This window comes from Callorhinchus milii, unplaced genomic scaffold (genome assembly GCF_018977255.1).
Source record: "Callorhinchus milii isolate IMCB2004 unplaced genomic scaffold, IMCB_Cmil_1.0 Scaffold7, whole genome shotgun sequence".
Taxonomy (NCBI): Eukaryota; Metazoa; Chordata; class Chondrichthyes; order Chimaeriformes; family Callorhinchidae; genus Callorhinchus; species Callorhinchus milii.
In genome coordinates this window covers 26017489-26040740 of record NW_024704748.1, presented here as the reverse complement: position 1 = coordinate 26040740, position 23252 = coordinate 26017489, and the positions used below count along the sequence as shown (strand labels likewise).

At 40.0% G+C, this 23252-nt stretch overlaps 1 protein-coding gene across 1 annotated transcript; it reads left to right on the top strand.

Moving 5' to 3' along the window:
• The first annotated feature begins 1787 nt into the window (after window positions 1-1787).
• Window positions 1788-19176, top strand: gucy2g (guanylate cyclase 2g). The gene is made up of 22 exons (XM_042336861.1): window positions 1788-2105; window positions 2694-3042; window positions 3288-3412; window positions 3994-4149; window positions 5384-5528; window positions 5758-5893; window positions 6327-6430; window positions 7152-7315; window positions 7748-7867; window positions 8058-8141; window positions 8903-9007; window positions 9846-9917; window positions 11204-11372; window positions 11735-11890; window positions 13196-13373; window positions 14719-14859; window positions 14989-15181; window positions 15705-15876; window positions 16335-16433; window positions 17052-17143; window positions 17449-17556; window positions 19103-19176. Exons 1-22 carry the CDS (start codon window positions 1788-1790, stop codon window positions 19136-19138), a joined length of 3222 nt encoding a protein of 1073 aa, XP_042192795.1. The 3' UTR covers window positions 19139-19176.
• Window positions 19177-23252: the final 4076 nt, after the last annotated feature.

Below are 23252 nucleotides of genomic sequence, written 5' to 3'. Positions count from 1 at the left end.
AAATATTAGGTGGAACACAGATCTGAGCAAACCCTAGCCAGATTCTTGTCTGTGCATTCCTCATGAAAAACATTTCAACCCCAAAAGAACCTCTTTGGAAAATAAAAGCATTATGTTGAATTTATTGAATGCTCCACTAGATCCCCAGCCCTGAGCAGATTGAATTAATCTATCATCAAGATCCTTATTCTCACATTCAAATCCCTCCATAGTCTTGCCGCACACTGACCTGGCCACTTCCTAAACTGAGTGAACTCCGGCCTGCTTCATGTCCCCTGCCCGGTCCGCCCCAGCACGGCAAGCAAGCTTGCAGCCGTTCTGCCCCCGCTCTCTGGAACTCCATCCCTCCCTCCCACCAACTTCCTCGCTCGCTTCCTCACCTACCTTCCTCCCTCCCTCCACTACCCTCCCCCACTCTCGCCTCCCTCCCTCCCTCCTCCTCATGCAAGGTGCTGTATCAGTGAACATTGTATTGTAAAATATAGCGTTGTTTCTTCTGTTCATCTTTTTTTTAACTAAATTGTACTTTGCCTGTGATATTACCACGTTTTGCTAAGACCTGTTCTTTGCACCGTTGAATGAGAGTGGGCTATTAATCAGTTACCAGCCATCAAAATGTCATATGGTTCTAATAACCAACACACAAGAAAAGTGGACTCCAAACTCAAGATTTCTGCCTTCTATGATTAGGGACTCCGCTAGGAAAGATAAGAAAATGGCTAAGACAAGCCTTTAGGTTGGCAGACTGAGTACAAAGTGAAAGATAAGTCGGTGCAGCTCAATTGAATTGTCTTAGGAACGTCTTGGTTGCTTTTCCCTGATCCACCTTCTGTATCTATTCATTTGTTCCTTCTGGTTGTGGCAATGGGATCCTTTATATTATTCCAACTCACATGGAAGTTTTTCAAATCTCACTCTTTCCCTGTCCATCGGAATGTGCACTGCGCCTTAGTTCAAATCTATCTGCCGTCTCTTGTTAATAACCTGCCTATTGTTCTAATCGGTTTGGAACATGTCAAGCCAACTTTATCTCTGTTCCTAACTTCGGTTAATTCCACTGTTAGTAGAGGCTGGCTGGGTTGCGTGTTGTATTGCTGGTCAGTGTAATACTGCTTTGATTTCCTTTTTGGAATGCGCACACTCTCCCCAGAGGTTTGCACACTTCTTACCAAAATGCACGCTAGAGTGTGCATTTGAAATTATGTTCCGATCAGAACTTTATCCTTTTTAGCACTTTGAGACATCCTCCGGACATGAAAGGCATTATATTAGGCAAATGCAAGGACTATTATTATTTATTGGGATTGTTCTGGTAGTTTGCCTTACAGCATGAGCTGATTCCTGCCTTTTGATAGCTCCTTTGTCCAGGCTTACATCTCATTAAGTCTTATTAAATCAACCGGTAGCGGGTGTAATAACATGAAGTAGTCACAATGCTGGAGAGGGCAAGTGGGAAAAAAATATTGTCTCCCAGGTGTGACTTCTGAAATACATGCCATTTAATCCGAACCTCAAATTAAATCGCAATCGCTAATCAGAGTCAGGAAACCAAGATTTGTGTTAATTAAAGACAGAACAATACCTGTCCCATCAACGGCACTTGAGGATTAATGGGTCCCATCCACCTGTTGCAGCAGGTATAAATAAGACAACGCTGCTAGCTGGAGTATTAATGCAACGTACACCACCAAACACAACTGCAACATTCTACACACAGAACGATACCAAAACCATCCATCCTTCATCTCACGCAACTTGCTGTGTGCCTTCACTGTCAGCATTGCACGATGGTGGCAAAACCCATTCTGCTGCTCGCCTTTTTCTTTTCCTGCTCCGACTGTCTTGAGAACTCAACGCTTTTGTTGGGATTTCAGACTCCCAGAAATTTCTCCTTCCCTTTTAGTGCCTTGAGACTGGGATCAGCCATCCAGCTCGCCATTGAAAAGGTGAATTCCAACGCCTCTCTCTTGATCAATTACACACTAGGGTTTGTCTATGACGATACTCAGTGTGACCCCAAGATATCGCTAAGCGCATTCATCAGCCAGGTCCAGGATGACAATGTCTCAGCTATTTTTGGACCAGCCTGCCCCAAGGTGGCAGAGGTAAGTGATCATGATTGTTCGAGCGCAATCAAAGTCTTTAGGTTCCCATTTGGCTGATGTACAGTGTGTTCGTAAATTCCTGTTTACCCCCCATGTGTTTTTTTCCTATAGTGCCCTGGCCAACCACCAACAACTGAAACTACGTGGAAGAATGATGATAATTGTATTTAAAAATTGGGCAGAAAGCAAGAAAGCAAGAAAGCAAGAAAGCAAGAAAGAAAGAAAGAAAGAAAGAAAGAAAGAAAGAAAGAAAGAAAGAAAGAAAGAAAGAAAGAAAGAAAGAAAGAAAGAAAGAAAGAAAGAAAGAAAGAAAGAAAGAAAGAAAGAAAGAAAGAAAGAAAGAAAGAAAGAAAGAAAGAAAGAAAGAAAGAAAGAAAGAAAGAAAGAAAGAAAGAAAGAAAGAAAGAAAGAAAGAAAGAAAGAAAGAAAGAAAGAAAGAAAAGCTGGACAGACTGAAAGACATAGTGTAGAAAGGGGAAAGATAAAGGGTATAACTACTGTACTGTATATATGGTATTGTATAAATTAACGCTTGCTCTTTCACTGGTCGGATGTGTTCACTGACATCTCTCGAAATGTCTTCTCCAGATCATAGGTCTGCTGGCCTCTCAATGGAACATCCCTATGTTTGGATTTGTGGGCCAGACATCTAAATTAGGTGATGACCTTGTCTATGACACCCAAGTGATACTGGTGTCCCCCATCCAGAGGATGGCCATTGTCCTTGAGAAAACGCTGGAGTTTTTCGCCTGGAGATACGTAGCCTTGTTCGGAGGATCTCCCAGTGGCTCTATTTGGGATGAAACGGACGACCTCTGGGAAGCGGTCGAAAGCCAGCTCGAAGCCAAATTCATCATTACAGCTCAAGCCAAATACGACACAAGCAACTCAAGCCTTCACAGGGACAATCTCAAGCACATAGCCAGTCTCGCTAGAAGTAAGTGTCAGGCAGAGCATACTCACATTAATAATAAGTAGAATATTGGTGTGCATATTTTAGAGCACCTTATCACATCATTGAGACATATAAAAAGCTCTTTGACAGTATATACTGTAAAGTCAATTTGTGGATTAAGGGACGAAATTATTATTCTTTTTTAATTTTGTTTAATGATTGCCCCTTCTTGAAAAATACCAATGCAGTAATAGAGTTTGTGTGGCTCCTTCCATCTGCTTTTCCAGTTATCATTTTGATTTGTACTTCTCAAGCTTCAAGATCCATCATGCTGGAAGCTGAGCATCTTGGCATGACTGGGGGAAAGTATGTGTTCTTTATACTGCAACAGTTTATGATCAGTGATGACGTGGTGAGTTTGACCTGAGAAGCAGCATTTTACAACTAATTACACTTGTCCTCTGTCAGCAACAAAGGGGAGTGAGTATTCATTATAACCGTGCCCTCCACTGTAATATGTCTTCAAACTTAACAACTTGCAGAATTGTGGAAAATTCTTAAGTTTATTTTACGTGAAAAACTTTATATGAATGCAGACTGGGTCAGTGATTTCAAGTTATGAAACAGGGATATCCTCAACTTGATTTGTTCATAAGAACATAAGAAATTGATGGGCGAAAGAAGACCAAAGTCCATCTAGATTGCCTTCCACCGTCCTGGCAGTCACTTGACATGTCGTGTCCCCAACTATATACTGTATCCCCGAGATATTAATTTGTAGTAGAAATCTTTCTCATTTGTTCTTGAAACATTTTCTGCTTCCACTGTCTGTCTCCCTAGATTTCCTCTCAATTTCTTCTTTGTTTTAAATCAGCAAGATTCCACCCTCACAGTCCATAGTCCACCCTCCTCACATACATGTGCACGATGCATATTTTAGCTCCAAAGTTTCAGTTTTCCCCACAGGATAACATTTGGAAAATCTGTTTGAAGGTTGGGACGGATACAAGTCACTTGAATGCGTATGAATCAACGTTTCTGATTGGGCTGCCTGTCAACAGGGGACGCAATTACCAAGACTTTGTACAAAAGGTTTATCAGCGATTGAAAGGACCGCCCTTCTACAGTCATCTGACTTCAGAGAAAGAGGTTTGCTATTGCAGCTTATCTATGTTTAAGAAACATTGGATAACTTTCCTTACGCCCCACACCTCTATTTACCAAGCAGTAAGTAGGAACCCGATTGTTAGTCAATGGGCGGATCGCTTTTCCGGGAGTAATAATCCTTTCAAAATAATAAAAAAAATTGCTCCCCGAAATACACAGTCAATTCCCTTTACACTATTTTCTGTGATGCGCTTTGAGACGGCTCGAAGACATGACAAGGCCCTATATCAAATGCAAGGATTATCAAAATGCAAGGCAGAGATGAGTTATTTTACCATGTTAAACCAGAATTATTCTGTTGTATTTTTTGTTAAAAGAGAAATCATCAGAATTAATTCACTTTTACTGGAATAAAACTCATTGGAAGAAAATAATTTGCACAAAATGAGGCAATAAGCAATAGGGTAAAATATGGTCATGAATTTTTCCAGGACAAGAATGAGGGAAGCATTACCTAGAAAGATGTGCAGCAACAACAACTACAAATTATGTTTGTATAACACCTTTCGTGTTGTGAGGACATCCCAAGGCACTGAACTATCAGGGATTAGGACCCGAGCAGGGGATTGAGATCAGGGAGGGTGGAGGGCAGGGAGGGTAGGGGTAATAATAATAATAATAATAATCCTTGCATTTGATATTGCGCTTTTCACGTCAGGAGGACGTCCCAAAGCGCTTCACAGAACACACTGTAAAGTGAATTGACTGTATATTTGTGGGCGAACGCGGCAGCCAATTGCGCACAGCAATGTCCCACAAACAGTCGTAGATTGAAAATGACCAATTTATTATTGTTTTTGGTTTTGGAGGGATTATTATTAGGCTCTGTGTGGAGTAAGGAAACTTGCCCAAGGTTTCGCCCTGACCTGCCGGGAATTGAACTCAGGTCTCTCACTTGCAAAGCGAGTGCTCTAACCACTGAGCTACAGGACTCCACAGGAGGGTGACCGAAGGTGAGGTCGAAGAGAAGGGTCTTGAGACATGCCTTGAAAGAAGCAATGGAGGGAGTGAGGCGAAAGGACTGTGGAATGGAGTTCCAAAGGGTGGAGCTCAAACTTTTGAGTAGCAGAGCCCTGGATAAAAATCATGCAAATTAGGTTTAGTGTTCAGCCAATTTGGAGGAAGAAAAGAGAAAAGATAGTGGACAGTGAAAGAGACGGTGTTCTGTGTGACTTCCTGCGTGACTTTAACCTGAGGGTTCTGTGGTGTATTGCAGGTGAGCGATTATTCAATTTATCTTCATGATGCAGTGATGCTGTACGCCATTACTGCGCACAAAATGATAATGGCAGGAAAGAACCCTCGGGACGGAAGAGCTCTTATTAAGAGCTTGAAAGGTTACAATAGAACCCAATTTTATGGTAAGATGAGAAATGCTCCAATTCTCCAATTGCAAAATAGCAGAGTACACAAAATCTCATCAGACTATACAAAATTGAGAAGATTAGAGAATTGAACATTCTCTTATGTCTAAGAGTGTTGTTTGAGGTATATAGTTAACGTGTATATGAAAAGAACATTCCTCTTTTGCAGCAATATAGATTCCAAAAGGAGTTCAGAGCAATAACTCAAGCCTTCCTATTTTATCAGGTGCAATTGGTCTGGTGGATATTGATAATTCTGGAGAAAGGTCTATGGATTATTCTGTATACGACCTGCAGCAGGACGGAAACGAGACAAAATTTGTTCCTGTGCTTTATTACAACAGCTACAATCAATCAGTAAGGTAGGTTGTTCAGTCTAAGTCACTGGGGGCAGAGATCATCCCACTCAGCCCCTTGTACCCTGCAAACCAAAACCCTAACGGGTAGGGCTTCAAATAACATATTCTTTGTTTGAAGAATAGCAAAAAGCACAGAAGAGCAACAACCAATGTGGAGCATTGCTGTGTGTTGTTCAGTCTTGAAACCTATTGAAGAATATTGTAACTGTTATATTCTTTCCCACTGAACCAAAACTGATACCATCAGCCAATGGATCTCCTCAGCTGACCTGCTCAGATCATAGTTTCCATACTTTTCAAACACGAATACATGATGTACAGGACAATGATTTGTTGCCGCAAAGCAGCGTAGGTGAAGTCAGGTGTATAGAATGAGCCATAGAGGTCCGAGTACTTATTGTCATTTTTAAACAATAATAATTTTTTGTTGTTGCAGGTCCACAGGTCAATTTGCTCACATATCGTGGCCAGCTGGCACTCCTTTTAAAGACAGACCCAATTGTGGATTTCACAATGAGCTTTGCAAAAGCAGCTCCACAAGTAGGTATTTCATTGAGTCGCATTCCCCCATGTTAATGAGAGCTAATGTCCTTTCAGTTAGGTTGGGGGATAAGAACTTGCCAGATTCACACAGCCAGGAATCTGATAAACACTCACTGTTGGACAAGTACATAATCCCCTATTATTTCCACCAAAGCCATCAATCAATAAGTAACACTCTTTGCATTTGACAGAAGAACTACAGAAAGCCAACTTCAAGGCTCAAACTGAACACAACAATAAGCCAGATTCTGCACACTCTGAAATGTTATGTTAATAGAGTAAATTTAGAACCAGCTGGAACTTCTATTCCTGACATGTTGTAATCTTGAAGGCTGCAATTAAACAGAAACGATGATGGAATGGGCGTGTTGCACAAATAGCAGATTTTGTAGTATGTGATAAGATCTAATCAAACTGATATGTGGAACGGATATGTGTTAGTGATTAAAGTATGATTCAATAGCAATGTGGGTGCAGCCTATCCTCAGTTTCACAAGGCACATTTTTTTTTGTTATTTGTTGCAATGAAGTAAAAGAACTTACAGAGACCTGGCCACAAAATTAAGGTTGCATTTCAGAATTTGCCAAATTCTGTGCGCACTGAAATCCAACGATCAGAGAGTTGATCTGTGTGGAATTGTAGCCCTGGTATTACTTGTTGGTGAGTCGGTATACATATCTTGGTCATGGTCTCGCCTGATCAGCTGTGTTTCTTCAGGTGGCTTGGTTCTGAGTTTAGTGGTTGCCTTCCTGGTGACTGCTTTGGCTGCCGGTGTGTTCGTTGCTGTCTTAATGGCACAGAAATGTAAATTGCAAAATCAACTTCAGGACATGTGGTGGAAAATAAACTTCGAAGATATCATCATCCTGGAGGAGACCAAGGTATATGATAAGGACTAAGATTTGCACTGTACGCCATTTTTGCAGTTATCCTAGATCAACTGTTTCCACTGGCAGGTGGGTCGGTAATCAGGGGAAATAGATTTAAGAAAATTGGCAAAAGAAAACAGAGGGGAGAAATAATTTTCACAGAGAGTTGTTACAGTCTGGAATGCACTGCCTGAAAGGCTGGTGGAAACAGATTTGATTACAACTTTCAAAAGAGAATCGGATAGGTACTTGAAAAGGAAACATTTGCAAGGATACGGGGAAAGAGCGGGGGAGTGGGACTGATTGGGCAGCTCTTCCAAATAGCCGGCACAGACGCGATGGGCCGAATGGCCTCCTTCTATGCTGTAATATTCTATGATTCTATTCTATAATATGAAGCCAGTTGCTGCACAGAATGTAACCCATCCTCATATCAACACACAGGTTCATTTTGGCACATCATCTGTTTGTACCCCTAAAACCATGATATCGAGCCATTCGAGTTCCAGTCTCAGGGATAAGCAAGAAAATGTGGCAATGGATACCTTAGTTGGGCTTTATCAGGTGAGTTGGCAAATAGTTAGATTGTTATCCAATCTCATTCAATGAGATGAGTCATGATGAACTAAGTGTCTGATTTAATGAGAAAAATGCTTAGTCAGTAAATTGACTAAAAAGAACGTCGACCAAAAATAAAGCCAGGCACTGATGTTCTACACACCACCATTTTATTAACTCATTTCTTCCGTGACAGGGGAACCAAGTTGCAATTAAGTACCTCGACACTACGAGCTCTCCAGATGTGAAGAAACTATCAATCCGTCAAGAGCTGGACATGGTATGAGACGTGTGGCAAAAAGGATCATAATAATAATAATTTTTGCATTTGATGCAGCGCCTTCTCATGCCTTTGAGAGACATCTCAAAGCGCTTCACGGAATATACTGTAAAGTGTAGTGGCTGTGTATTTTATGGGCAAAACGCAGCAGCCAATTGCGCACAGCAGCGTCCCACAAACAGTCGTGGATTGAGTAACCAAATTATCATTATTATTTTGGAGGGATTATTACCCCCGGAAAGCGATCTGCCAATTGCTATTATGTCACTGCTATTATGTCGTAATATATTTTTTACGTAAAAAGACTTAGCCACAGATGACTAGAAAACATAATGTATCCCAATCACCAATTTGGCATTTCTGCTGGATTAATGCATTGATCTAATTTGCAGTTTTTTTTAATAAGGAATTGTGTTGGTAGTGAACGTCACCCTCACGGCAACTTTCCTCCGGAAGGAGATTGCAGAGTGAGGTTTCTGTGGGTTTATGTGACGTAATTCCAGTTGCCAGGAAGAGTCTCAATTTGCAAGACTTGGCTATTCTGATTTAAAATTCTGTTTAGAAATACCACATCTCAGACTTCAATAAGCAATGTAAAGGACTATAAGGAACTAGACAATTTATGATTTCTTGAACTCAGGAGTTTACATTGCCGCGCGTTATGATTTCAGATTAGCTAAGCCACTGGTACAAAATCCATTTGTTTTCAAGACAACTATTTTAAGATGATGTATATCTGAATTAATCCATTTTGTTTCCAGATGCGAAATCTAAAGCACGAAAATATAATTAGCTTCTTTGGTGTCTGTATCGAGCCACCAAATATATGCATCATTACACAATATTGCAAAAAGGGAAGTTTGAAGGTAAGTTGATTGAAATGTCAGCCAACAATGTCAACAGCAAATTTCAATGTCCCTATCTGATTGGCATCTTGGGAAAATGGTAGTCAACCCTTGGCATTGCTATTCCAGCCCTCACTGTGAAGCCCTTTGAGTCGTCTTCTAGACGTGATAAGGCGCTATACCAAATGCAAGGATTATTATTATTGATTATCAGGATCTCTGTGTGCCCTTTTACTGAGCCAGTATTCACAATAAAATACTATTGCCAACTTTCATTGGCGAATTTATTGAAGAGTATGTTCTTTTATTTAGAAATCAAAGAATTTGATATTTTGCCCACAAAATATACAGTCAATTCACGTTACAGTCTAATCTATGAGACGTCTCGAAAACGTGCTAAGACGCTACATCAAATGCAAGGATTATTATTATTATTATTATTAATTCCGCTCAGTCTGTAAATACTGTCTAGGTTCTTAGCTATCAGTATCTGTGAGAAAAACACAAGCATTTTTTTTATAGATCAGCTGCCAAAAGAGAGATCTTTCTGCGAGTGGTTTCGTTAATATTAAACCATAAATCACGAAGAGCACTTTGTGGATTGTCACCACCTTAAGTAAGAAGTGCAGAACCAGACAGGAATTCCTAATTACCAGCTCTCTGCGACCGCCTGCATTTTCTCAACATTATCCAGTTATTAGAGCTTCCAGTGGTGTGGAATCAGGCATTTGACAGGAGTCCTTGCATATTCACAGCCCGTTGAGGTTGCATTACACTTAATACAGGACAACTTAATTTTGTAGGGAAAAAATTGACTCCGCCAAAATGTATTTTGATATATTTCATTTATTTTCACCAGGATGTCCTGAAAACCAGAAAGTTTGACCTGGACTGGATCTTGAAGCTCTCCCTCGCTTATGACATAGTAAATGTGAGTTGGTAACTGGGAGCAAACGGCTTGGAATTCTGACGTTAGGAAAGTGCAAGTTAAAGTTGATGACGTTCATTGACTTTGGTCAAAACCGTATTTAAAAAAGGATCGAATTCTCCATTACAAGCAATGTACATTTTAAAGGAGGCACAGCTTTAAAAATTAATTTCAGGGGTTTTGTCTCTCAGATCCACTTTAATTAATTAATACCTAGCCAGCTATTATCTGTCTTAATATTAATTAATTAATTCATTAATTAGTTAATTAGTTAATTAGTTTCTGCAGCAGCTTCTGCATTGACAAAGTGTGGATTTACGACAATCCAGCTTGGTTAGAGTCTGTTTGCTAACTTGAGACGCACTCTTGTGTTATTCTTCCCAGAGAGGGCTACGGTTTGTGGTTGTGGGAAAATCTTATCATATCTTATCAATCAATCGTTGCCCCTGTATTCGAAATACATGATGCATGCTTCATACTAGTAATGCCATTCACCCCATCAAACTAAATACTTCTGCTCGGTACCAGCCCTTCTCTCCACGACATGTATCATTTGTCATTCAATATACACCCATTACACATACGCAGAAAACAAATCAAATCATCGTTTTACATTTGACCGTGATTAATGCATGTTATAATTTGAGATGTGGAGCATTAACTGCCCGTTCACAATAGACCACTGCCTGAAAGGTTTTCAGATTTCACTGTTTGACAGTTGTTCCCAGTTGTTAGCCCATGTCAACCTGGCTCAGTTAGTTAGTTGTATTCTTGCCTCTGAGTCAGAAGGTTGTGGGTTTAACTACATTGTTGGAAGTGCTGTCCCGCCATTCCCTAAAAAATACATGGGAACTACAGTTCCCAGCAAAATGATTGATGCAACAAAGAGTCTTTCCTTATCTCATGGTTTCTTGCATTCTTTCATGTAAAGGCCCCTGTATTTTTTACAATAATAATAATCCTTGCATTTGATATCATAATGATATAATAATCCTTGCATTTGATATAGCGCTTTTCACGTCTTCTCGACGTCTCAAAGCGCTTCACAGAATATACTGTAAAGTGAAATGACCGTATATTTGTGGGCGAAAGGCGACAGCCAATTGCACACAGCAGTGTCCAACAGACAGTCATGGATTGAGTGACCAATTTATTATTTTAATAATTATGTACAGTAGGACAATACACAGATTCACATGGTGAATATTAACTATCATTTGCAGGAAATGTCTTGGAGCAAAAGGCGAGAGAAAGTGCACTGATGATGGTGTTGACATGTTATATTTTAGGGAATGATGTTTCTGCATAACAGCCCTCTAAAATCTCACGGTAACTTAAAACCCAAGAGCTGCCTGATAGATAGTCGGATGCAAGTGAAAATAGCAGAATTCGGCTTGTGGGAGTTTCGCTTTGGAACAAAAAGGAAAGTAATCACTGGAGAAAACATGGCATTTGAAGGTATGTACTTTCAAACATTTTTAGAGAGTAGTTTAGGGAATGTTCGCATCGACTGAATTACCATCTGAGAATTATCTTGGTCAAAGTAATAGAATTCTGTCATCATACACTTACAACCCTCCCTAAACTTTACCCTTAGCTAGTTTTCGATATCCAGCGTCAGTTTTCTCTCCCTTTCTGCTTTTGTTCAGCTTCTTTTCGAGGAGCCTGAATGTGAATGAATGTACACTAAGATACATACGTTAAAATAATAATAATAATCCTTGCGTTTGATATAACGCCTCCTCACATCTTCAAGACGTCTCAAAGCTTTACAGAATACACTATAAAGTGAATTGACTGTATATTTTGTCTTCCTGCAGAGCTGTACTGGACCGCTCCAGAACTGTTGTGGCTTAATGACTACCCACTCAATGGTACACAGAAAGGAGACGTTTATAGTTTTGCTATCATCATGAAGGAGCTATTGTACGATGGTGAACAGGGGCCTTATCATGACTTACATATGGACCCAGAGGGTAAAAAAAAAGTTTATTTCTTTATAACAAAAATTCCACACCATTGTATAATAAAAAAAGCTACAACTCCGACGTATTTTGAAATGATGGCATCAATCACGTTTGTCGGAGGAAAACTGTAAGTTGAACCCCAAAGTACTTTATACTGACATCTTATCTGCATTGGGTCCAATGACTCAAAGGCCTCACATGTACCTTGCATGTGTACTCCTGCTGTGCTGGGATATTTATACAGTATGATCAGTCATGCACGCTCCAATCGCAAAGGCACCACAAAGCAATCTCAAGGGATAAAGAAAAAAATAAAACTCTAAGTTAATGTTACTTATTTTTCAGTACAGCATTATTTGTCAATGTCCAGAGACAATTATTTTGCAAAATGCACTAAACAGAAGGGGAAAGAGCTTAGCCCACATCAATGAAAAACTAGTTTAACTTGGATTGGAGGCAAACAACTAGAGGATGTAACAAGTAAAAGCTTCCAATTAAAAGAATAGTTTTTAGCCAACGGGCAGATACTGAATGTAGACTTAGTGCTGTGATAATTAACTTTTAAATCTGAACTGACTGGATAATCTGGTTAGGAAGGAGATGGAGGGAACTTCTACGGACAAGGCAAGAGAGAGTATTGAATGGTACGTACTACATGATGTTTTCTGTGTATCTTGGCTCATTGAAATGGTATGCCAAGAAAGAAGCATTGATTGATGCAAGATATGGGATGTAAGGATGCAGTCTTGATTCATTTAGAGTTAGAGGACAAAGAAACAAATTTTTTAAAAAAAAACTTTCTGCAGACGACTAAATGAATTTGGTAAAATTTTTAGTTGGCATAGTTTGGACTGAAAAGTTTGATGTGTGTAATGGCCTTGCCTCGGTCCACATTTTCTTATGTCCTTGCGTTCTTATGTCATAGACACCTTGCAGACTTTGCAACGCCATGCAGTCTGGGAGGACTATAGAAGAGGCATGACAGCGAGCAAGAGGCGAGCAGATCAGGATAGGTTTTGAGTGAATGAATTAAACAACCTGTTTGGTATATCTGTACAGCAAACAAATCGAAACTCAAACTCAATATTGTGAGTCACATTGCAGGAGACAATTCCACTTTTGTTGCCTACATTTTACATTTTACATGGATTCGATAGTCCTCACATATAAAGATTTCCTGCAATGTTACCAGGAAAATGAGCCATGTTTTTGTGGAGGAGAAGGTGGGGGGATAGGGGTGGGGGGATGATAGATAGAAAAAGAGTAGCAGGAATAAACACAAAGTCGTGTCTTTATTCGTTTTATTTCATGTAGAAATCATTTATAAAATTAAAAACCCTGGTTCAGGGACACCAACGAGACCCACATTGCCTGCAGAAGCAAGTAACAAGAATATAATGGCCTTGCTGACGTCGTGCTGGGATGAACGTCCAGAGAGAAGGCCGAACTTCCGCTCAATCAAACAAGCATTGCAACAGAGCACTCCTGAGGGGTCAGTCCTAAAAGAGATCTTCTTCAATCTTGACATTGGGTCGAGTGTGCTCTGTTTTTTTTTTCAGATCGTATAGATTGTTCACCTTTTAGACATATAAAAACAGGAGTGAAGATATAGAATGCTTTTTAAGAATTGTTATCCTGCATGTGACCATTGGATTTTAGAACCAAACTTTACACTGTGCCCAGTGTAAAGAGTGTGTGGAAAAGGTGACTCGGTGAGTGATCTTGCCCTGCAACAACAACAACTTGAATTTCTATAGCGCCCTTCACGGGGGGGGGGAGGGCTGTATCTCAGAGCCGTTTAACAGTGGTGGAGGCTGGCCCCGAGCCGGGGGGAGAGAGGAGGTGACCAGAGCTGTTACCCAGTCCGTCTGTTCTATAAACCATATTGTTACGGTTATCATCCAAGTGGCACCATTATCTCCTTGATGATGTTTTTGGATCACTGCTCTATTTCTGTAATTTATCAAAGAAGTAATAATGCCGGTAACGCATGTACCATCAAGCAAGTATTCAACACCACTTCTCAAAGGTGCAGGTATTGTTTCTGAGCCCGTTCTCCTAAGTTGCTGCATTAAAATTAAATTATTTTCAACCACTTATACCAATGTGCACATTATTCAGCGCCCGGGATGTCTTTCCGACGTGAAGAGGGCTATACAAGTGTAATTTGTTGTTGTTATTGTTGTATTCTACAATTTTTCTTTTCCATAAACAAATCATGTATTGGTTACATAAGTATATGGTTCAAATCCAATATTCCTGCTGTGAAAATAAGTTTTGTTCAACTTATGAAACTTCTGCAGTTTCTTTCTCACTCTTCAGATTAGGTAAAATAAATAAAAGTAAGATTCAATAGGATAATAAAATTAATCACAAACTTTACGACTTGTTTACTACTGCAGAAACTCCTTTCTCAATCTTGCCTTGAACATTACAATTGTAGTATAATGCCCAACCTTATCTTATTGTCTTTGACTCCAGATGTGTTTCAATACGAGGTAACTCTCAGGCCAGCGAGGGTCACAGAAAGCAAAATAATTAATTCTGTGGTTGGGGAATAGAGGTCACTTTCGCTATTACCAAGTTGAGAGAATTATTATCATTTTTTCAACCTCCCTACAATGTCCCTCATTGCCAACTGTGCTCTTCGGGGGCGGCAGACAATACAGAAAATTATTTAATGGCCCACAAAATATACAGTCTAAGGCGCTAGATCAAATGCAAGGATTATTATTGTTATTGTTATTTTAATGGCTGGTGGTTGAACTGTCAGGTTCTGGTCAACGCTCTCGAGAATTATTTTGGTCAGGGCTAATCAATTTCTACTTACTTGACAGTAAATCCAGCGTTCTGGACAACATGGTGAACAAACTGGAAAGATGCGCAAATCATCTGGAAGAAGTGGTCGAAGAGAGAACAAACCAACTGATGGTGGAGAAGAGAAGGACAGACAAGCTTCTGTCGAGCATGTTGCCCAGGTATACGCGTGAAGCGCTTTGAGACGTCTCGAAGACGAGGCGAGGTGCTGTATCGAATGCAAGTATTATTATTATTACTTTTTTGGATTGACTTTTTGGACCGCATTTACACGCGACACTTTTCCACAGTTTCATTTCAGAGCAGCTCATACAAGGCAAATGTGTGGAGCCAGAATCGTTCGAATCCGTCACTGTATTCTTCTCAGATATAGTTGGCTTTACAAGCATCTGTTCCATCAGCACTCCATTGGAGGTTGTGGGCCTGCTCAATGATCTGTACAGTTTATTTGATGACATTATCAATTCGTATGATGTGTACAAGGTAGGAGAGAACATGTTTGGATGAATGTATATATATATATATCTGTCAACTTTAAAACGGCCTCTGTGAAAATGTTTTAATTTGGCCGTTTTATAACAGTCGAATCAAAATTAGTTTTTTTTTCGTGGCAGCATTACAAAACGATGATTGGAATAATAAATCAGCATTTACATTGTATTTACAGCACTCAGATGGTATATATATAAAAGTTATAAAACCTGCTATTAAAAGCTGACGCGTTTCGCCCACAAAATATACAGTCAATTCACTTTAAGGTATATTTTGTGAAGCACTTTGAGATGTTTCAACGACGTGATGAGGCTCTATATCAAACGCAAAGAATATTATTATTATATATTATGCATATACACACACACACACACACATAAATGAAAGTTGTTGTCGGTTGTAAAGTTACCGTTATCCTCTCTTCACCCCAGATATTCCATCTGTTTCCCCAGCACTTTATTACTGTGAAAAATTATGTTTGATTGAACCATTTGTGTTGGGATCTCAAATACAGGTTGAAACAATAGGAGACGCTTACATGGTAGTAAGCGGAATGCCCATCTGCAATGGAATAAGACACGCTGGTGAAATTGGTACCATGGCTTTGCATTTCCTCAGTGCCATTACAAGCTTCGAATTAAAGTGGATGAACGAACAGCTCAGGCTGCGTATAGGCATCAATACAGGTAACAGGGAAAGCCTTGCGCAGCTCAATTAGAAAGGTTTTTGATTGCTCTGCTTGTGTCGTGGATTGGACATGGCAGTGAAAAGAAATTTCAGGGCGGGATCTCATAATCGTCACAGGCGCTAGCTCTAATATCATGGGACATTCCACTTCTGAAGACGTCAACAACAACAACTTGTATGTATATCACGCCCTCCATGCGGGGTAGTGTCCCGGAGCGCTTGTCTGTTGCAAGCGAAACCCATCTCCCTCTCCCTCCAATTTTGTTCAAACGGTTTTCCCCGTAGCTGGTTGCTGCAGCTTTTGAACTGCCACCAAGTGGATGCCCCAACTTTCGCTACAGGTTGGGGGAGGATTATCTTAACTCCACATTCGAAAGATGCTGGTCGGAGCTGAGGGAAGTGAATGATCCCAGGGCCTCCGCACACTTCATTCTTTGGTCCTTTGCTCTTTTTGTAGGCCCAGTGGTTGCCGGAGTTGTCGGAACATCTATGCCAAGATACTGCCTGTTTGGAGACACTGTCAACGTAGCCTCGAGGATGGAGAGTAACGGTTTGCGTAAGTTTCAAGTCTTTTTCCTTCTTGTCAAATCTTTTCATCTTCGATTCGTCTGAATGTCCAGCGTTGCTTTCCCTTGGAGGCATGGGTTTGACCCCACAGTTACTCTACTTGAGACATTAACCTGTCATTGTTCATGAAGTCAATGTTCCTCAACGGTTAGTCAAAGCTCGTCTCTAGTTGTTTCACTCACTTGACCCTGGCAGTCCCTGGCAGCAAAATAGCTGCAGAAGTTTCGCCAGATACTAAGTGTCTTTTGTGAGAGATTTCCTGCGTTCTCTAACAACCTGGTGTAAAAGTCACTCTTTACCCACTCTTTCAGTAAAGCCGCCAGTTAAAGGTTGCTTACATTAGTCCTCCTGACTCCCACCACGAGTCCAACACAGCTAAAGACCCACATTTTGCCAGATTTCCATAAATTGTTTGAAACGGTTAACTAACCCGGTGGCCGAGGACATAACTTAGCTGTGAGTGCCGTGTGGGTAATGAGTTTTGTTTGACGACACTTCTGCTGTGTTTATTCAACACTTTTGGCTGTAGCAAAACACAGTGAAAGAATGGCAGAACATAATTTCGGGAGGTTTGCTCTGCTAGTTGTGCTCTTCTTTTGATGCCTAGCCCTGAAAATACACGTATCAGAGAGCACTGCTCAGCTACTAAAAGCTCTGGGAGGATATGAACTGATGAAACGAGGAATCATTGAATTGAAGGTATACTACTACTACTACTACTAATAATAATAATAATAATAATCCTTGCATTTCATATAGCGCCTTACCATGTCGTTGAGACGTCTCAAAGCACTTCACAGGATTCACTCTACAGTGTAGTGACTGTGTATTTTGTGGGCGAAACGCAGCAGCCAATTGCGCACAGCAGCGTCCCACAAACAGTTGCATCTCACCATCAGAGAGTAATAAGAGAATCGAGTTGGAAGGGAGTGATTTATTGACCACCTTAGAAGCTGATTTTTAAATTTATATGAAATATGACCCACTTTTTAACTCCTCATAAGGGCAAAGAAAAGCAAACAACGTACTGGCTTAGAAACAAGGAGGGGTTGAATATGCCTCTGCCTGATTTCGATCTTGATTTGGTTGACGATTGTGAAGATTCACCGAAGGTAAGAATGTCTATGAGAAAAATCGAACTGGCACATGGTAGATACGTACCAGTAATAATAATAATAATAATAATAATCCTTGCATTTGATATAGCACTTTTCACGTCTGGAGGACGTCCCAAAGCGCTTCACAGAACACACTGTAAAGTGAATTGACTGTATATTTGTGGGCGAACGCGGCAGCCAATTGCGCACAGCAATGTCCCACAAAGAGCCGTAGATTGAAAATGACCAATTTATTATTGTTTGGGGTTTTTTGGAGGGATTATTATTAGGCTCTCTGTGTGGAGTAAGGAAACTTGCCCAAGGTTTCGCCCTCTGCCTGGAATTGAACTCAGGTCTCTCACTTGCAAAGCGAGTGCTCTAACCACTGAGCTACAGGACTCCACGCAATACTATTCCAGAGACTCAATACATTTCTCAATTAATATTCCTTGTCAAACTACGTTCGTCTAAAGGGTTTTTATCTCCATAGGAAAGGAGCAACAGATGGAGGCTACTTGGTTTACCTGGTCTGTGCCAATTTGGGCCTTACTAAAAAAAAAATTATTCAAAAATAAATTCAGTTTAAAAAAAACTATTGTATTGATACAAGAATTCCTCCATCACGTAAAAACATATACATGTCCAGAAATATATACATACACATTATCAACGCACGTACATGCCTCCACACACGGAATGTGTGGAAAATCAACGATACATTGGCAACGGTGAAAAATGTTACTGGTCTGAATTAAGCGTTTAGAACACATTTCCCCTCACACGCGGCCTCGGCCTCTAGCCCTGACTCAAGCACACTGTTTAAGTACATTTCCTTCTCCACGTAATTTTTTCTTCAAAGTCTGGGCTTTCACGCTTGTTTATTTAGAGACACGAGTACGTTACATGACGAGGTTAAACCAAGTTGACTCACTGCATGCAGTAGCTTCGAGTTCTTGACTCTTAACCTTTATGAATATTCTACTTGGTTCCTGTGAGCAACCCATTTCCTCCCATACAATGAAGTTTTGTTGAACAACCAGATGATTGACATTATGCACCGGTGATCTCTTTTGATTAGATTAGATGTTTTATTTGTTTCGGACCAAATTTTATTTGTCTCAATTAGTTTCAGACGATGCACATCAACCTTAGGTTTTGGCATGACCAGCTTTGTCTTGCGTGAAGTGGTCATACATGCCCTACTTTGTGCAAACCATGCAGTAATCAGTCTAAGGAATTTGAAGTGTTGCCAGAACGTGCTCTGGTTTGCTTTCAGGCTAAGTCATAGCTGTTCACTTGAGAGCAATGGGTGATGTTATGCACTGTAATAAGTTTTCAAATAGAATTGAAGAACCCTACAGCACAGAACAACTTGCCCTTCACACCGAACAGCGTCTCGGAGCGCTTAATTTAGACAAGACACAGGCCGTTCGGCCCATCAACTCTCTATGCTTGGGCTTTTTCTTTTATGTGTTACCGAAAGATCAATAAAATATGGAAGTGACGTGATCAGATAATGTTCAGGGTGAGTAACTTTAGAATGATGGTTTTCTCTCCTCAGGCTGAACAGTCTTGTTCGGATTCGAAACCGCTGTAAATTGTTTTAATTTGTGCATCAATGTCACTGCCGCCCACAGAAGAAATGAAGAGGACGTACCAAAAGTTCTCCAAGGACTTCACAGGTCAATTGTTTTCAAGGGTAGTGACTGTGGATTTGTAGGCTAGGTCCCAGAAAAAGCCACCAGGTGAACGACCAATTCAGATTCTTTCGGGTTTAAAGATGTTGAACCAAATTTCCGTTTGCCTATTCAGGTGGACCTTAAAAATCTCTGAAAACGATGGAGCTGTTGGCAAACAAACCTCCAGATCAATTGGTCATTCACCTCATGGCTTTTTGGGGGGATTTTGCTGGTGCAAATGCACAGTCACTGCACTTGATAATATTTACCTGTGACCCTCTCCCACTTCCCCCCACAAAAAGACACATATCCAACCTGGGCATAAGAACATTTTCAAGAAGAGAAATTAGACATTGGACTTAATTTCTGACTTTGATTTTCACCTTTGGACACAATGAGAATGGTGGAGTGTTAGTAATGTCAACAGTGAATCCTCCAGACGACAATGTAATGGGACATCTTAGGTGCAAAGATTTAAGGGATACGTGGAGGATGAAAAGTGTGGCCGATCACAAAGGTGATGAAAAGACTAATCATATTTCTGCGACTTACTCGTTTAGATATTTACCGATCAACTTTGGTCTGGTGATGCAACAGCATTCAGTCTGGAGAATAAAGACTCCTTACCTGAAGAGAAAGAAATGCTTAACTAGAAATTTGCAACAGTTAACCTAGTGTAATGGCGCTTAGGTTACGATGGTAGATTCTCACAGCAATTTAGATAATGGACAAAGGTCTAGGCTGTGTATAATTGGAATATTAAAGTTCTTATGAGGGTTGGACCTGTATCAGATTGCCAAAAGAGGGAAGGATGGATCTAGAATTTATAGAGGGTGGAGCTGTGGGGGGCAACTAAAGGGTTTCAGGGTTATTAATTAATAATATTCATATGTGTGTGTATGTATAATAATATTAATAATCCTTGCATTTGATATAGTGCCTTCTCACATCATCGAGACATCCCAAAGTGTTACGCAAGATATAATGTAAAGCCGTTTGACTGTGTATTTAGTGGGAAACGAATCGAGTGGGGAAATTGAGTGGTCAAAATGCTTGACTGTGAGGTACAGTACTATACAAGTTAATAAAAGAACAATGTGTTTAACTGAATTTGGCTACTTCCTTTATTACGTCTTGCAGTCAATTTTCTCTCCTCACCTTCACTGGGCGGCAGGTGTTTTGGAATGAGAACCTTCTTTCACGTTGAACAATATTCTCAAGGAGGATTCCTGAGCGGTGCCTTGACAGTGAAAGAGTGGAGAGAGCCAGTGAGGCAGTAGATTTGTACAGCTACAGATTTAGAGCTGGATCAAAATGATTTTCTTCTCAATGGTTGTCTCTTTCAGCATTCCATCAAGCGCTCTGGGACGCTACCCTGCGTGAGGGGCACAAGCTGTTGACAGACAGCTGTCTGTCCGCCATCAAAAAAGGAAAAGAAGTCTCTTTCAGATCAGCACAGGCATCCTGAGCTGTTTTGATTGTGAACTGAGGAGCCATCACGTTTCAGTGAGCTGACGTGATCTTCTGAATGACTCCAGCCGACAATAAAAAATAATTTTCAGGCATTCGTCGTCACTCTCCAGAGGGAACGTTATAACTAGAGGCAGCAATGGCATTGATCTGGTTTGCTGCATGGCCTGGAATCTGTTTGTGATGTAGGGTCGGTAAGTTAGTGTTTAATTGATTTCAGGACTGCATGGTCATTCTTGATCGATGACCATAATAGCGTTACCATTCCATCCGCTGAAGAAAAGTTCAATCAAATTGCTCCTTCGCTAACTCCCTCCAAAAGCAGAAGAATGCTTTTCGAGTCCACTGTCCTTCAAAGGTTGCCTTACATGACATGATATATGTATGTTTTCTGTAGCTTTTACCTCTGTTATTTTTATAATATTCTGGTTCCAAGGGAATATTGATCCATTTCTTTTTAAAGAGTGTTCATTGACACAACATTAACACAAGGCTCATTGAACACCTGATTGATCACATAATGTAAGCAGTGGATAACAATAATAATAATCCTTACATTTGATACAGCGCCTTATCAGGTCTGCGAGATATCTCAAAGCGCTTCACAGAATATACTGTAAAGTGAATTGACTGTATATTTTGTGGGCATTCACGCATGGATTGCCTCCACAGTCAGAATGATTTGCTCCATCCGAAATTAAGGGCTTATCTTAGTCATATACTGTATTTCTGTTCCAGCTCCAATATTGATCAAGCTTAACAATAAACTAAATACTAAGTTCTTACGGTAACTTTAAGAAACTAACGCCAAAAAGGCAAACCATAAATAAAATAATTGTAAAACGATTCCCTTGTGGATTAAATTTAGATGCTAGAATCTCACCATTTTAAATTTTGTCCAAATTCAAAGCACCTTTCCAATTACTGTTACAATATTATATCACAAAATAATCTAATTTGTATTTTTTGAGGTGTGCAATATGATTTTAGAGTTAATTAAGCAATTTATTTAATTATTCAGACATAGATTTAAACCCCGAGCAACAAGGAATTGAATGACACATTGGGTTTGAGTACAATAATTGCATTTCCAGGGGTAATAATCCCTTCCAAAAAAAAAATAAGAATAATTGGGTCACTCAATCCACGACTGTTTGTAGGACGCTGCTGTGCGCAATTGGCTGCCGCATTTTGCCCACAACATATACAGTGAATTCACTTTACAGTATATTCTGTGAAGAGCTTTGAGACATTTTGAACATTGATAAAGCGCTATGTCAAATGCAAGGATAATTATCATTGTTATTTTTATGCCGAGGCCTGAACTTGAACCTGCCCCGACACATGGAAGTAAATAGCTTCTGTCTGCCAATTGCAAGGCAGTCGAACACTGTACACTAAGTCTCCAGTGTAAATGCAAGCAGAGAACTTGCCTTAATATACCAATAAAATGAAGCATCAATCAGGCTGGTTGATAAAGAAATATTACATTATATAGAATGGGGTGCACTGTATAAAATAGGGCTCAATTGAATTTCATATCCTGCAATTACAGCCTAGTAACTCACCCACCCAGATGCATTATATATTAACCCTCATCAAAAGGGAAGCTAAATAGTTGTCAAGAGCTGAGATGTGTTGAAGGCTGTGACATACAAATCCAGGTCAACTCTCAGCTGGGCTGCTAAAACAGGCACGTCATAATGTTTTTCGTCCCACTGTGAGGGCGAGGTCAGGAGGAATGGAACCTGACCCATCGCTGATCTCAGGAACAAAGATGTCCCCTGTTAATTCTGCGCAGAGTGTATTAGCTACCGAAGCCACAGAGAGCACCACAATATAATCTGCAATCTTATAGCTGGAAGAGGTTTAAGACAAGGAGAACCCAATGGGAAATCGGGGATTAATCATGCGTACAATAACACAGTGGATTAAAAAAAACTAAAGGTTCCTTTTTCATGGATAACTGTTTTTCCCACAAAATACACAGTCAATTCACTTTACAGTATATTCTGTGAAGCGCTTTGAGACGTCTCAAAGACGTGGTAAGGCGCTGTATCAAATGCAAGGATTATTATTATTATATTATTATAATTGGATTTTCCTGGATAAGAATAAATAGATTTCCTTTACTTTTCACAGAAGACATGTCCATCACACATAAAAAATAAACTCACTGCTTCCTATTAAGATATCAAAGATATGAAAAGACAAAGTTTAATCACACTTCTTTAAAGGTACGTTGGGTACATAGGTTAGTAACTGCATCAATTTATGGCAGTCTGAGATTGGGTGTCACTGACAAGAACTTCCCTAATTATTCCCCAGAAGTGCAAAATAACAGCAAAATAATAGGAGCTGGAGTACAAACACATAAGAGGAGTCCATTGAAGTCAATGGGTTTCTAATTATCTTATTGTATTCAGCATTTATTTCTTACTTATTTTCTGATAGCAAAGCTCTTTATCCTCGCCTGATAAATTCACTGAATAAAGCTACCTGAAGGTCAGCTGTTAATTGTAACTGAAATATCTGCTCTTTCTGAATAGTGATAATAATAAT

Excerpts from the sequence above, each read along its gene's own strand:
- gucy2g (XM_042336861.1), top strand. The coding sequence starts at position 1,788 with ATGGTGGCAAAACCCATTCTGCTGCTCGCCTTTTTCTTTTCCTGCTCC. Across the intron at positions 7,868-8,057 it reads CCTTAGTTGGGCTTTATCAG|GGGAACCAAGTTGCAATTAA; the intron begins GTGAGTTGGCAA and ends CTTCCGTGACAG. Across the intron at positions 11,891-13,195 it reads CTTACATATGGACCCAGAGG|AAATCATTTATAAAATTAAA; the intron begins GTAAAAAAAAAG and ends TATTTCATGTAG.